We start from the raw sequence: 16200 nt of genomic DNA, 5'->3' as shown, positions 1-16200 counted from the left end.
TAATTAAAGAAAAGAAAGGTAAAAGAAAAAAAACCTCTGGGAGACAGCATACAAGCTGATCTCACAGACAACAGATTTAAAACACAGGATGTTCCCCTTATCAAAAACCTTAGTACACACAAGAATACCCAAATTTGATTATTCCCTTAATTGCACAAAGACAAGTTACAAAAGAAAATAAACATCAACCTATTTATTCTTTTCTAAAATTTACTACTCTGATAAGAGGCTGATTCCTTGATCTTTTCCACTCTGGCTGAAACTGAAACTGACTCTAAACAAAGGAAACTTCCCTCCTTCCTTTTGAAACATCTTGCTCCCGCATTGGTCCCTCTGGTCAGGTGTCGGCTAGACTAGGTGAACTTCTTAACCCTTTGCAGGTAAAAGAGGCATTAACCCTTAACTATCTGTTTATGACAGCTGGTATTTTTGAAGTTTGCTAAGTGTGTTAGGCACCAGGAGAATGGAGTAATTATTTCTTTTATTCTCTTTTGAAAGTTGAACAATGTTTAATTCATGAGTTACTGTATTTTTTGAAATTTCGCTAAATGTGTTTTGCAGGAATATACATTTCCACAACTGTGTTTGTGAGTCTTGGACTATATTGTCATCTGAATAGGATCAATACAATCTGGTTACATTCTCAGGCATCAGTGGAGTGCTTTTGAATTTAATTGCAGTTGAGTCTAAAGTTGAGTTACAATGTTGTAACATTGATTTGAGGGATAGAAGATTCATGACCTATTATCTGTGCCCTTAATAATTTGCAATCAAATTTAAAATGTTATGTAAAGGTTGACCAATTTTTTTAAAAACTCTCTAATATGAAATACGAAAAAATTACTCTAATATGATCTCGTGGTTAATTAGATTTGTTGGCCCTGATGCTCTTCTCATTTTCATCATTTTTACAATACAGTAACTCCATTGACTTCAAAGGAGATACTCCTGATTTCCTCCAGGAAGAGTGGGAGGACAGTCAGATGAAGCAATAATGTAGTAATAAGATTAGAGACGTCTGAAGACAATGGAGGGAAATCCAGGAGGGAGTGCTTGTCAAATCATATTGCTGCTATTCCTATACATAAGCAACATGTGTATACTGCCTTGTGGCTTATCATAAAAATGAAATTTTGGCACACATGATTCCCCTTTTTTTTACACTAGTTTTATGCCAGTGCAACTTCAGTGTGTATCAAATCAGCTACATTGATTGAAATGCAGTTATGCCTGATTTACACTGGCATGCCTTGAAGAGGAATCAAGTCATTTATTTTGTGTATCTTGATACCACCTAACGCTACATATCATTCTGTTATGTCTTGTCTTGTATATATTGTATGAGTTAGTTATTTATACTGAAGGTGTCCTATATTGCGATAAACCTCTTTTGTGAAATTAGTTTGGAAAGTGGAATCTTGGTTATTAATAAGACTGCTGGTCTATGAATGATGTTTGAGATCATATTGCAACTCCTAACTGATGTGGTTTATGTAAACAGTACAACTAACATCTATCATAGAATCATAGAAATATAGGCTTGGAAGGGACCTTGATAAGTTAAAAAAAGAACTAGATAAATTCATGGAGCATAGGTCCATCAGTGGCTATTATCCAGGAAGGACAGGGATGGTGTCCCTAGCCTCTGTTTGCCAGAAGCTGGGAATGAGCAACAGGGAAAGGCTCACTTGTTGATTACCCTGTTCTGTTCATTCCCTCTGGGGCACCTGCCATTGACTGCTGTCAGAAGACAGGGTACTGGGCTAGATGGATGTTTGGTTTTACCCAGTATGGCCGATTTTATGTTCTTATTTAATCCAGTCCCCTCCCTGCACTGAGGAAGTACTAAGTATTATTTAGACCACCTCTGACAGGTGTTTGTCCAACCTGTTCCTAAAAACCCCCAATGATGGAGAATCCACAACCTCCCTAGGCAATTTGTTCCAGTGTTTAACTACCCTGACAGTTAGGATGTTTTTCTCAATGTCTAAACTAAATTTCCCTTGCTGTAATTTAAGCTGACTGCTTCTTGTCCTATTCTCAGTGTCTAAGAAGAAAAATGTATCACCCCCCTTTCTATAATAACTGTTTACTACCTGAAGACTGCTATTATGTCCCTCTTCTGTCTTCTCTTTTCCAGACTAAACAAAACCATTTTTTTTCAATCTTTCCTTGTAGGTCATGTTTTCTAGACCTTTATTCATTTTTCTGTTGCTCTCCCCTGGAACTTCTTCAATTTGTTCACATCTTTCCCAAAGTTTGGCACTGAGAACTGGACATAATACTCCACTTGAGGCCTTATCAGTGCTGAATAAGAGAGGAAGAATTACTTCTCATCTCTGGCTTACAACACTCCTGCTAACACATCTCAGAATGATTTTTGCAACACTATAATATTATTGACTCCTGTTTAGTTTGTGATCCACTACAACTGCCAGATCCTTTTCTGCAGTATTCCTTCCTAGTCATTTCCCATTTTGTATTTGTGTGATTGAGTATTCCTTCCTAAGTGCAGTACTTTGCATTTGTCCACATTGAATTTCATCCTATTTAATTCAGATGATTTCTCCAGTTTATGAAGATCATTTTAATTTCGAATCCTGTCCTCCAAAAGCCTTGCAATCCCTCTCAGGCTGGTACCATTCGCATCTTTATAAGTGTACTCCCTATGCAATTATACAAATCATTTATAAAGATCTTGAGTAGAACCTGACCCAGAACAAATCCCTGAGGGAACCCCTCAATATGCCCTTCCAGATCTATTTTGAACCATTGATAACTATTCTCAGAGTACTATTCTCCAGTCAGTTGTGCACCCACCTTATAATAGGTACATTTCAACCATATTTCTCTATTTTGTTTATGAGAAGGTCATGTGAGACAATAACAAAAGTCAATATGTATCACATCTACTGCCTTCACCCTTTCACAAGGCTTGTTAGCCTGTCAAAGAACATATCTTGACAGATTGGAGAACTGGGCTATAGACAATAAAAGGAAATTTAACAAAGACAAATGTGAGATGCTGCACTTGGGAAAGAAAAACCAAATGTACAAATATAGAATGAGGGATAACTGGCTTGGCAGCAGCATTGCTGAGAAGGATCTGGGAGTTACTATGGATCACAAGCTCAACATTCGTCAACAATACAATACTATTTAAAAAAAAAATCATGCAATTTTGAGTTGCATTAAAAGAGGCACAACATGCAAATCAGAGGAGGTGATAGTACTATTCTACTCAATGCTGGTTAGGCCTCAGCTGGAGTACTGTGTCCAATTTTGGGCCCCACACTACAAGAAGGATGTGGAAAAATTGGAAAGAGTCCAGCAGACGGCAACAAAAATGATTAGGGGGCGGGAGCACCTGATTTATGAGGAGAGGCTGAGGGAACTGAGATTGTTTAGTCTGCAGAAGAGAAGAGTGAGGGGGGTTTTGATAGCTACTTTCAACTACTTGAAAGGGGGTTCCAAAGAGGATTGATCTAGACTGTTCACAGTGGTAGCAGATGACAGAACAAGGACTAATGGTCTCAAGTTGCAGTGGGGGAGGTTTAGGTTGGATATTAGGAAAAACTTATTCACTAGGAGGGTTGTGAAGCACTGGAATGGGTTACTTAGGGAAGTGGTAGAATCTCCTTCCTTAGACATTTTTAAAATCAGGCTTGACAAAGCCCTGGCTGGGATGATTAGTTGGGGATTGGTCCTACTTTGAGCAGGGGGTTGGACTAGATGACCTCCTGAGTTCCCTTCCAACCCTTATATTCTATGATTATGACTGGGAGTTTGGTGATTGGATCTGAATATTTGTGAAAAGAAGCTGCTCAAGAAGGGTTTCATCTAAAATATGAGTAGTTACACTATTGGTTATACCGTTTCTAGTAGGATTTTCAGAAGTGCCTAAGCAGATTAGGCAGCTGGGTCCAGATTTTGAAACATGCATTAAACACTTAGTGTGAGATATTGAAGGTATTTAGGCATCTAGTAGGATTTTTAAAAACTTATAGGGACTAAATTTATAAGTGGACTTAGGTACCTAGCTCCAATTTTAGGCACCTAAGTCGCAGAATCAGGGCTCCTGGGATTCACAAAACCCCTGCTGAGTTGTTTCCAAACACTATGGGCACCCAAGTCCACTTGGCACCCAAGTTTTGGCAGTAAAATTTCCCCAGAACCTCTATTGCTGCATCTGAACATGCACACTCCTACTCCATTCTCAGTGTCCAGTTGCCTAAGCCCCAGATCCATGCAGAAGATAAGTGTTCCCCTGCCTAACTCACCTGCAGGGCCCAATCTGGTAAACATGCTCAGAGGCTGCTTCCTGGATCTGCCCTGCACATAGGCTCACCCAAAACAGTCTGTGATCTGCATAACTTCCAGCTCCATGGTTAGGGCATTCACATAGGATACACTAGCCAATGGGTTAAGGGATACTCTGTAATGGGACAGGTCTCTCAGTCTCTGCTGTTGAAGCCATTCTACTGTGGATAAACAATTAAAGATTGAATGGACTGTGGGGATTGCGGGTCTCCCACATGTCAGGTCCAGGCACTAACCACCAAGCTATAGAGTCATTCTCATGCTGGTGCTTCCTCTCCATTGTGGCCCAGTGACACTTTAATTATTGAATCCAAAGTGGAGCTACTGATGGGCTCTGAAAGCAGGGTCTTCTCTAGCCCAGAGGTTGGGACACTCATCTGATTGTTCAAGTACATCTTCAGCCAGGGGTATCCCATACCCCAAGTGGCCATACTAACCACTGGGCTAAAAAGTATATGAGGAAGCTGTTCTTCCTTCTTCTGGGAGGAGGTGGGGGCTAAAGACACACCTGTCTCCTTGTCCTTTCCATTAACGAGCTTAGTCAGGGAGCCACCTACCTTAGTGGAGTGACTGAGAGGCCCATTGGCTTATGCCCAAATACATTTGTTAGTCTCTAAGGTGCCACAATGACTCCTCATTGTTTTTTCTGATACAGACTAACATGGCTACCACTCTGAAACCTATCCTCAGTCAGTCACTCTTGTTAGACCTGACACATTCACTGCACCTACCACATTCACTGCACCTACCACATTGTTGTCATAACCTGTATTGAAAAGGTGCCATGTAATATATAATGGAAAAGCTAATGACACACTGGTGGTTAATATCGTTGTGAAATGTTTGTGTGAACAGAATGTGAGGAGCTATGGCTACTCACTGATGTTATGCTTTAAAGTCTGTGACCAAACAAAGAGAGAAAGACGGGCTACTCCCAAACTGGAGGGAAGGCACCTGTCTACCTGTCTCCAACGTCAATTAAGCAAGCTGTGACCAAAGACAAAGAGGAGCACATTTATATGGAAGGTAAACAAAGCCACCAGGAAAGTGAGTGGGGAAAGAAGGCTACTTAACTATCTCAACTGGCAGTGGAGACTGCAGGCCCAGGAAGCCTTCCCACTTCTTGAGGCAGGCTCTATGAACTTTGAAAAGATGTAACTAGAAAGGAAAACGTTATGTAGTCATCCTCCAGCTGGAGGGACAAAGGAAACAAGCACTTTGAGATCTGTGAAGGTCTTGGCCAGAAAGTCTGTTCAGCCATTCCAGTGAACTGACTTTGAAAGGAACCCTTCTTTGAACAAGAAAGTCCAAGTTGTTAATTAACACATTAGCATTTAGAATCATAGTTTTTCTTTGGTTTGCTTGTAACTCTTTCTATCTTTATTCCTTATCCTTGGTATTACTTAATCCTATATCCATTTGTTAAGTAAATTTGTTTAACTTTTACTATAAACCAGTTCAGCGTGCTCACCCTAGTTATGCCAACAAGCTGCAGAATATTGTGTCTTTAAAGGGGCAACAAACTTAGTAACCTCTGGGAGTGTTTCATGAGATGGCTGTACATGGCAAAGAGACATCTCCAAGGAACTCAGGAGCTGGGGTTCACTGATTGTTAGCTGCTGGGCAAGGTTTGGACTGGCAGAGTCCTGGAGAGTTTGCTGTCACACAGCTTAGCAGCAGCGTACTTGCTGTGACTGAGAGGGGTAATACAGCGACTCACAGTTTGGGGAATGCCAACTGGATGTCACATTTTGTGCATGTTTTGGGGTAAATCTGGGACTGGGAAAGTGTTAGGTTCACTCTTTGAAAAGCAATGAGGTGGTGGAAGCCAGGGCAGGACATGAATGCTTGTCTGTCACTTGTGAGTGTCCAGTCTGTGAGCCACAGCAGCATAGCACTGAAGGCATGCAGAGTTGCAGGGCAGGTAGTGATACTGTCCATTGCTAGTCTGGGTTGAACCTCAGAGCACCAGCGCTGGCTTTCGTGAATCATGTTCTTAGGCACCCATCTCTCTCATTCATCGCATGGGGAGCCTGAGTGCCTACTCAAGCTTTGTGAATCCCAGTTCAAATTACCACACCTAAGTTCCTAGGTGAGTCGAGCCCTAATATATCAGTGACAAGAACACCATGTAAAAGTTGATTGCCTGGTTAAATAATTAAGAATGCCTGGGGCTGCACTTTGAAGGAGGCAGTTAAAAGGAAATATTGAATAGTTGAACATTCATGAGCACCATCTATCATGTGCCAAAGGTGTCAGAACTGGAAGAGGGGATAGAAGGCTATGCCCACCTCACACACTTTTTAACATGCTCATGGTTTGGGAGGCATAAGTGTGCCATCGTCCCCCCCAGACTGCAAGCCTCGAGGAGGCATGGAGCAGCCACCAGCTGCCCGAACTACGCCCATGTTAAAAAGTGTGGGGCATGGCCTCCTAGATCCCTCAGTTCTGGCACCAGTGCCCCCCCCCACACATACTTCTACAAAGTTTGCAATGGTCCATTTAGCCCAGTACCCTGTTTTCTGACAGTGAAGAGATACTTCAGAGGGAATGAACAAAATAGCACAATTATTGAGTGATCCATCTCCTATCATCCACTTCTAGCTTCTGGCAGTCAGAGGTTTAGGGACACCCAGAGCATGGGGTTGCATCCCTGACCATCTTGGCTAATAACCATTGATGGGCCTCTCCTCCATGAACTTATCTAGTTGTTTTTTTTAACCCATTTATACTTTTGGCCTTCACAACATCCCCTGGCAATGCATCCCACAGATTGACTTTGCATTGCGTGAAGAAGTAACAACCTTAAAAAAATCAAGTTGTGCAGTCAAGCTTAAACCTGGCATTTCTTAACTTTGAGGTTTTTGACTTTGCAACCATTACAGTCATGGCAGAGGTGATATTGATGATGGTGCAGAGGAGAAATACTGAAGCTATGTCCCCGTCCCCAACCCCAAGCTGTAGTCCTGGTCCTAAAAGAGATTGCTTTTCTTACTAAAATTGATTCTTGGTAAAATCATCATCCTCACTGGTATTTAAACCATCAACATTAAGTTTCAAAGTGAACACAAAATTGAGATGAAAAGGGCAGCTCACTGTGTGTCCCAAACTGTCTACAGATTTATTCAGACAGCATTCACGGGGCTTCTTTGGGAGAGTTTCCTTTAAACAAAAGGGAGAGATGTTAATTATTCTAATTAATAATCATCATGATAACCTTCACGCTGCAGAACATAAATCTGCCATCCACACTGTTTTAGCACCATTCCTTAGGACATGTGCAACATCCTTCTTCCTCAGATCTCTAGAGACGTTGGGTGTACCCTGTCATCTTGTCCGCTTTACGAATAGAATCACTGAGACCCAAAGAAATCTAGATCAATATTTTGCTGAGTGTACACTATGGCACACAGCATAACACAGAATCAAGTTTCTATCTAGGGCCTGTGTTTCAGCAGTGCTAAGTACCTACAACTTGAAATCAGTGGGAGCAGTAGGGGTTGTGGATAGGGTGACCAGATGCCCCAATTTTATAGGGACAGTCCCAATTTTGGGGTCTTTTTCTTATATAGGCTCCTTTTACCCCACCCTCATCCCGATTTTTCACATTTGCTGTCTGGTCATCCTAGTTGTGGCTCTTGGAACAATCTGGCCCTATGAGTGTGTCAGTTCTTCACTCTAAATATAGACATCTAATATTAGTAGGTGATTTTGAAAAATTGAGATTTTGGCCCAGCAATGGAAGGCAGCATGATCCAGTGAACAGAGCACTAACCCGTGACCTAAGAATCATCAGATCTTGTTCTAGGTCTCATTCCTTCACTTGCCTTTCGAGTCTCTGTGTGCATTAGTTTCCCTATCAATAAAATTGGCCTAATGACAATGACCATCCTTAATAACGCTGTTGGAGATCTATGGATGAAAGGCCTCTCTAAAGGCCAATGATTATTAATAGATATAATTTTAAAGAATGAAATCACAAAGCAAAATGCATGCTGAATATTAAAGTAACATTGGATCATCTTTTTACCATCACCCAATCAAAACAGACACATATTTATTTATATATGTATTTGTTTTTCCTACAGGGCCTGCATTGGAGTGATTATTCTGAATTGCTTTGGGGAAACATATCCCCACGTCGATCTATATATTAGGCTGGAAAGTCATCTGAGCCTAACCACTCCTATGCACTCTGTAGATGAATTACAGTTGGCATAAGGGATACATTAGAGATATAGACTGTGCTAGAACTGGAATTACTCCTATTATTATTATTAATCTAATCAACAGTTTCCCAGGATTGCTATATAGAATCTTCCTCTAACAACACAGTTGACATTGGAGAAGAGGAGCAGCAACCAGAACTAGTATGTGAGCGTTTGCATGATTGTCAAATGTCTTAGCTACTTAATCTGTAGATAAGCAAGGAATTGAACCAAATGTGCTACTTATATTGATGTCAATGAAAATTTTGCCATTAAGTTCCATTAGAAAACATTTTGCCCATAATGGTATAGAACAAAATTAATTCAGACTGCCTCCTTTTTCTTTCTTTGATTCCACTCAAAAATTGACTGAGATCAGGGCCCTCCGCTTTGCCAGGTACTGTACTGAGACAGCCAGGCTGCTATGTAGAAGAATATTTCTGCTTTACATTTGAAAATTATATTTTCTCATTGGTGAGTTTCAATGTAGATAGATAGACAGATAGATAGACAGATAGATAGACGTAACACTGAAGTTCCAAATGTCTTAAATCTGAAATGAAATCAAATTGCCTTCATTGCACATAGTGCATGCGGTAAAATGGACACACACACACAGTATTGATTCCAGTTGTAGAGATTTATCATTTCCACAGATATTCTATGTGCTTAGAATGAAGAATTCTGCAAGAACATTTTACATGTGCCCCATGTATGATGAATGTCTGAAGAAGGAAATACAAACAGCAGAAATCTTTAGAATTTTGAAAGACAGGAGTGGAAAATATCCCATTTGATTTGGTATGGTTGAAGAAATTTTGGCTCAGATCCTCATGTTGTGTACAATTCAGTAGCTTCAATTATTTAAATAGAGATATTTTAATTTACATTAATTTTGGATCTGTCCTCTAGCTTTTTACTATAATGACTGGCACTATTACCAAATCATTTTCCAGAACAGAACTACACTTTAAAATCCCTTTAAGGGATTATGCAGCCTGCTGTTCATTGTGTGTTATGGATTCTCCTAAAGTGGCTGGTCCCCAGGAGATGAGTCTACTCCAAGTTGCAGTTGAAGAAACCATCCTGTTAGTTCAGGTTCTAATTGGCGCTCACTGAAAAAGTCAAGAGTTTGGCTCCCACTGACCACCAATTAAGGTGATGGAGTTTGACACTTTCTATGGGGAAAAAGCAAATGTTTGGGTGGAGATTTTGCTTTTGATTTGACAAAGAATAATTTTTGATCCCCATTTTTCTCTATGGAAAATAGGGGAGGATGGGGGGGGAACAAACCCAGTCTCTCCAAAAATCAATAATTTATTTTTATTCCCCCCAAAAAAATCAATACAAAATTGGGAATTTTTTCCCCAAAACCTACAGAACAAAAAATATTTCAACATTAGAGAGAGAGACAGAGATCTACTCTAATCATTGCAGTTAGAAGAAATTGTGAGCACTTTTAACCGCAATTTCAGTTAATGGGAAATAAGGGTACTTAGGGCTAGAGATATGCAAATAACTGATATATACATAATATTTTGGTTGACCCAAATCTGCATTTTTCAGTCCAAAAAAAAAAGTTTTAGTCAAAAAATTCCACCCAGCTCTATTCAGGATTTGGATGCATGGTAACTCATTGATCTGTGTGTGTCATGTATCATGCTCACTAACTGATCCATAAAAGATAAGGTGCAGAGATTCAAAGTCCTCTCAGTTGAGCTATTTGAAATTTTTCAGCTGAAAATGTTTCCTGTTGGAAAATGTACAAGTACTGTAGTACAATTTCTTAATTGTCAAAGTGCAACCTACAAATGCAATTATACATTATATAATATATATTATTATTTTTTACATAACTGCACTCAAAAGTAAAATAATGTAAAACTTTAGAGTCTACAAGTCCACTCAGTTCTACTTCTTGTTCAGCCAGTTGCTCGGACAAACAAGTTTGTCTGACTTTAGTAAGGCATTTGATATGGTCTCGCGTGATATTCTTATCGATAAACTAGGCAAATACAACTTAGATGGGGCTACTATAAGGTGGGTGCATAACTGGCTGGATAACCATATTCAGAGAATAGTTATTAATGGTTCCCAATCCTGCTGGAAAGGTATAACGAGTGGGATTCTGCAGGGTTCTGTTTTGGGACTGGCTCTGTTCAATATCTTCATCAACGACTTAGATATTGGCATAGAAAGTATGCTTATTAAGTTTGCAGATGATACCAAACTGGGAGGGATTGCAACTGCTTTGGAAGACAAGGTCATAATTCAAAATGATCTGGACAAATTGGAGAAATGGTCTGAGGTAAACAGGATGAAGTTTAACAAAGACAAATGCAAAGTGCTCCACTTAAGAAGGAAGAATCAGTTTCACACATACAAAATGGGAAGAAACTGTCTAGGAAGGAGTATGGCAGAAAGGGATCTAGGGATTATAGTGGATCACAAGCTCAATATGAGTCAACAGTGTGATGCTGTTGCAAAAAAAGCAAACGTGATTCTGGGATGCATTAACAGGTGTGTTGTGAGCAAGACATGAGAAGTCATTGTTCCGCTGTACTCTTCGCTGGTCAGGCCTCAGCTGGAGTATAGTGTCCAGTTCTGGGCACCTCATTTCAAGAAAGATGTGGAGAAATTGGAGAGGGTCCAAAGAAGAGCAACAAAAATGATTAAAGGTCTTGAGAACAGGGCCTATGAATGAAGGCTGAAAGAATTGGGTTTGTTTAGTTTGGAAAAGAGAAGACTGAGAGGGGACATGATAGCAGTTTTCAAGTATCTAAAAGGGTGTCATAAGGAGGTGGGAGAAAACTTGTTCATCTTAGCCTCTAAGGATAGAACAAGAAGCAAAGGGCTTAAACTGCAGCAAGGGAGGTTTAGGCTCGACATTAGGAAAAAGTTCCTAACTGCCAGGGTGGTTAAACATTGGAATAAACTGCCTAGGGAGATTGTGGAATCTCCATCTCTGGAGATATTTAAGAGTAGGTTAGATAAATGTCTGTCAGGGATGGTCTAGACAGTATTTGGTCCTGCAATGAGGGCAAGGGACTGGACTCGATGACCTCTTGAGGTCCCTTCCAGTCCTAGAGTCTATAAATCTATGAATAAGTTTGTTTACATTTATGCTGCCCCCATCTTATTTACAATGTCATCTGAAAATGAGAACAGGTGTTCACATGACAATGTTTTAGCCAATGTTGCAAGATATTTTACCTGACTGATATGCAAAACTTTCATATGCCCCTTCATACTTTGACCACCTTTCTAGAGGACATACTTCCATGCTGATTACAGGTTCTGCTCGATAACAGTTCAAAACAGTGCAGACTGATGAATGTTCATTTTAATCAGCTGAGTCAGATACCATCAGCAGAAGACTGATTTTATATTTGGTGGTTTGGGTTCTGTAGTTTCCGAATTGGAGTGTGTTGCTCTTTTAAGTATCAGAGGGTAGCCGTGTTAGTCTGGATCTGTAAAAGCAGCAAAGAATCCTGTGGCACCTTATAGACTAACAGACGTTTTGGAGCATGAGCTTTCGTGGGTGAATACCCACTTCTTCAGATGCATGCATCTGAGGAAGTGGGTATTCACCCACGAAAGCTCATGCTCCAAAACGTCTGTTAGTCTATAAGGTGCCACAGGATTCTTTGCTGCTTTTGCTCTTTTAAGACTTCTGACAGCATGTTCCATACCTCATCCTGCTCTGATTTTGGAAGGCACTTCAGATTCTTAAACCTTGGGTCAAGTGCTGTAGCTATCTTTAGAAATCTCAAATTGGTACCTTCTTTGCATTTTGTTAAATCTGCAATGAAAGTGTTCTAAAATCGAACAACATATGCTGGATCATCATCCAAGATTGCCAAAACAAGAAATATGTGGCAGAATGCAGGTAAAACTACAGAGCAGGAGACATACAATTCTTCCCCAAGGAATTCAGTCACAAAATTAATTTAATGCATTATTTATTTTAACAAGTGTCATCAGCGCAGAAGCATGTCCTCTGGAATGGTGGTCAAATCATGAAGGAGCATATGAATGTTTGCATATCTGGCACTTAAATACCTTGCAATGCAAACTACAAAAGTGCTATGGGAACGCATATTCTCACGTTCAGGTGACATTGTAAATAAGAAACAGGCAGCATTATCTCCTGTAAATGTGAACAAACCTGTTTCTCTTTGCAATTGTCTGAACAAGAAGTAGGGCTGAGTGGACTTGTAGGCTCTAAAGTTTTACATTGTTTTGGTTTTAAGTGCAGTTATATACAAAAAAATCTACATTTGTAAGTTGCACTTTCACGATAAAGAGATTGCACTACAGTCCTTGTATGAGGTGAATTGAAAAATACTGTTTCTTTTGTTTCTTTTTATAGTGCAAATATTTGTAATAAAAATAATATAAAGTGAGCACCGTACACTTTGTATTCTGTGTTGTAATTGAAATCAATATATTTGAAAATATAAAACATCAAAAATATTTATCATCAATGTAAATCGGTATACTATTATTGTTTAACAGTGCAATTAAAACTCAAATAGGCAAGATTAATTTTAAACAACTTAATTTGTTTTTGAGTTAATCACATGATTTAACTGTGATTAGTTGGCATTCCTAATTAAAATTGAACATTTTGATTGGATTTTCAAGAAATTTTCCATGAAATATGAAATTTAATTTAGAATTTTGAAACAAAATTAAACTTTTATTTTGGAATATTGATTCAAAATCAGAACTCTGAATCAACATGCTGATTTATGAACAAAATTTTATTTTGTGTGTCATCTTAATGTCCTTTGAGAAAAAAAGGTTAATTCAGAATAAAATTTGATATGTCAATAGTTTTTTTTCAGTCATATATATAGAGCGGTTAAAATTGACAATTTTCAGAACTTTTCACAAAATAAATAAAGAAAAATGATATTTCAATTTTTCATCCCAATTCAGCATGAAAAACAATGCCAAAATATTGGTATTTCCCATGGAATGGAAATTCTGTTTTCCAACAAACTCTGCATCTAGGGATTTAGATGAAAATTGGGCATCTAAACCCCATAGGAAGTTTTGAAAATCTCAGCCTGAGTTGTCCCATGCAAGTCCTAGAGAAGTTTCAGAAGCTAGTGCCTTCACCAACAACAATCTCCGGAGCTCCAGGAATGAAGAACCAAAGCATCGTGACCACATTCATCATGCTGGGACTCTCCAGTAAACCCCAACTCCAGGTCCTACTCTTCATCCTATTCCTCTCCATCTACATCGTTGCCCTGCTGGGCAACTTACTCATCATTGCTGCCATCCTTTCCAGTTTCAAGCTCCACAGGCCCATGTACTTTTTCCTCTTCCACTTGGCTGTGGTGGACATTATCTGCACCACCACCATCATCCCCAATATGCTGGGAAATCTAGTGGCTGTGACTAAATCTCTCTCGTATCGTGGGTGCATGGTCCAGCTCTACTTCTTCACATGGTCTTTGGGGGCTGAGATGGTGCTCTTCACCATCATGGCTTATGATCGCTATGTGGCCATTTGCCACCCTTTGCATTACAGCATCATGATGAACAAGACCGTATGTGTGGGCCTGTCTGCCCTAATGATAGTCATTGCTGTGGTCAACTCGTGGGTGCACACTGGCCTCGTGCTGCAGCTGAGCTTCTGTGGGCTCAACGTTATCAACCACTTTTTCTGTGAAATCCCATCACTACTGGCTCTCTCCTGCACCTCAGTGCATTTAAACGAGGTTATGGTCTTCACGGCGGACATTTTCCTAGCTATGGGGGACTTCCTGTTGACATGTGTCTCTTATTGCTTCATTGTCAGGGCAATCCTGAGGATCAAAACGGTTGAAGGGAAGAGAAAAGCCTTCTCCATCTGTTCCTCCCACCTCATTGTAGTGTCTCTTTATTACTCCACTGTCATCTACACCTACATTCGGCCAGCCTCTAGCTACTCCTTCGACAGGGACAAGATTATAGCCACCTTGTATACTCTGGTGACTCCAACTCTCAATCCTATAGTCTACACGCTAAGGAATAAAGATGTCAAGATGGCCATCAAGAAAATGCTTCTATACCCTGGGAAATAGGTCATGATGGTGTAAGTAGAGTCAGGATGAGCTCTACCCTGACATCTGGTGGTGAATTATGGGGAATGTGAAAAGAATTTGAGAAGGTGGAAAGGAATTTCAGGTATTTGCATTGGTACACCCACTCCACCTAGCATAGCCCACGGCAGCCTGGGATAATTATTTTGACAGCTCTGGGATCCCCAATTTCTTTGTTATTGGGGCAGAAGGAATAAAGTGTTGTCACCCTGATTATGTGAATGAGGAACTATGAAACTGCTTTATGACAGAGATGACTCAACCTCATTTAAGTAGTACTTGCTAGACAAGGGACATGGGTTCCAAAACCCAGTGAATGGAGAGAGATTGGAGAGTGGTGTGTGTACCTGATGGTATGGGCCCCTTTTGAGGGCCTGGAACACCAATTGCACAGCCTCCTCTCTCCACTGTTAAAGAGTAGAGCTAATTTTGATTCCATTAGGAGTCCATCTAGAGGCGGCTGAGCTGAATTCACGTTGGGCCAGTGGTGCACCAGCACCAGGGCTCCCCTACTACAAGCTGAAAACACTAAAAGAGCTGAGCTGAGATCACTGAGTGCTGTGTTAACTAGTGGGGGAGCCTGAAGATCTATCGCTATGCGGCTGGCAGAGTGGAGCAGTTTGCAGCATGTTGGAGCAGTCCATGGAACAGTGAGCGGAGTGGAGCAGTTTGCGGGGATGGCTGGCGTGGCTCACAGGTCGGCTGGAGGAGCGGCACAGCTGGTGGAGTGGAGCTGGTCATGGTGAAGGCTGCAGCATAACTCCATGGAGAGGCGGAGCAGTTGGCTCTGGCCCACGTAAGGTGCCTCTTAACACCCTGTGTGGGCCCCACCCCATTTCCACCCAGGCTGGGGGTGGTAAAACTCTGCAGATAAACTTTTGAACTCTGAGGTGGCACTGACCATAGACTTTCGAGTTGTTGGACTTTGGGGTGATTGGACTTAAGACCCTAAGGGGGAAAGGACATTGCCAAACATACTTGGAGGGGGGTTTTTGCTTATGGTTTGTGTTATAATCCTGTTTGTGGTGTTTTTCCAATGTGATGCCACATTGTTTCCCTCCTTTATTAAAAGGATTTTGCTACACTCAGAATCCGTGCTTACGAGAGGGGAAGTATTGCCTCCTAGAGGCGCCCGGGGGGGTGGTGTGTAAGTGTCCCAGGTCACTGGGTGGGGGCTCAAGCTGGTTATGCATTGTGTTATTGAAACGTAACCCCTGGATACTGAACCCGGCTCTTGTTGCTGCTAACTCAGAGGGGCAGAAGGGTTACATTTTTGTCCTCCTCCCAGCCAAGAATTTGTCATCTTGACAAATCACATTCCCTACTATAGCAACTCACTGGTCCCCTCCAAAGGGCCTCAGATAGCCCACCTTAGCTTCCACAAACCTGTGTGCTAAATGTATAGGCTTCTCACTAGTCATCCCAGGTGCATCGTAAGTTTACTGTTTCACTGGTCTTATTATCCTGTCTCGCCTATTGAGAATCTCTGTTGCTGTGGTAGAGGGGACATCCTCTTGAGTGACAGATGGGGAGGTTTTCTGTGAGTTCCCTTCGGATACTGGCATAGGCCCCTG

General features: G+C 40.8%; 1 protein-coding gene across 3 annotated transcripts; it reads left to right on the top strand.

Annotated features, from left to right (window-relative positions):
* Positions 1-3774: 3774 nt before the first annotated feature.
* Positions 3775-14608, top strand: LOC115638242 (olfactory receptor 13G1-like). Of its 3 annotated transcripts, none has more exons than XM_030539825.1 (2): positions 3775-3789; positions 13688-14608. In XM_030539825.1, exons 1-2 carry the CDS (start codon positions 3775-3777, stop codon positions 14606-14608), a joined length of 936 nt encoding a protein of 311 aa, XP_030395685.1. The 3 variants fall into 3 exon arrangements, with proteins under 3 accessions (XP_030395685.1, XP_030395686.1, XP_030395687.1); XM_030539826.1 differs by lacking the exon at positions 3775-3789 and adding an exon at positions 9520-9531; XM_030539827.1 differs by lacking the exon at positions 3775-3789 and having other exon boundaries at positions 13682-14608.
* The last annotated feature ends 1592 nt before the right edge of the window (positions 14609-16200 follow it).

Source organism: Gopherus evgoodei, chromosome 21 (assembly GCF_007399415.2).
Source record: "Gopherus evgoodei ecotype Sinaloan lineage chromosome 21, rGopEvg1_v1.p, whole genome shotgun sequence".
NCBI lineage: Eukaryota > Metazoa > Chordata > Testudines > Testudinidae > Gopherus > Gopherus evgoodei.
This window is presented reverse-complemented; position numbering and strand designations above follow the sequence as displayed.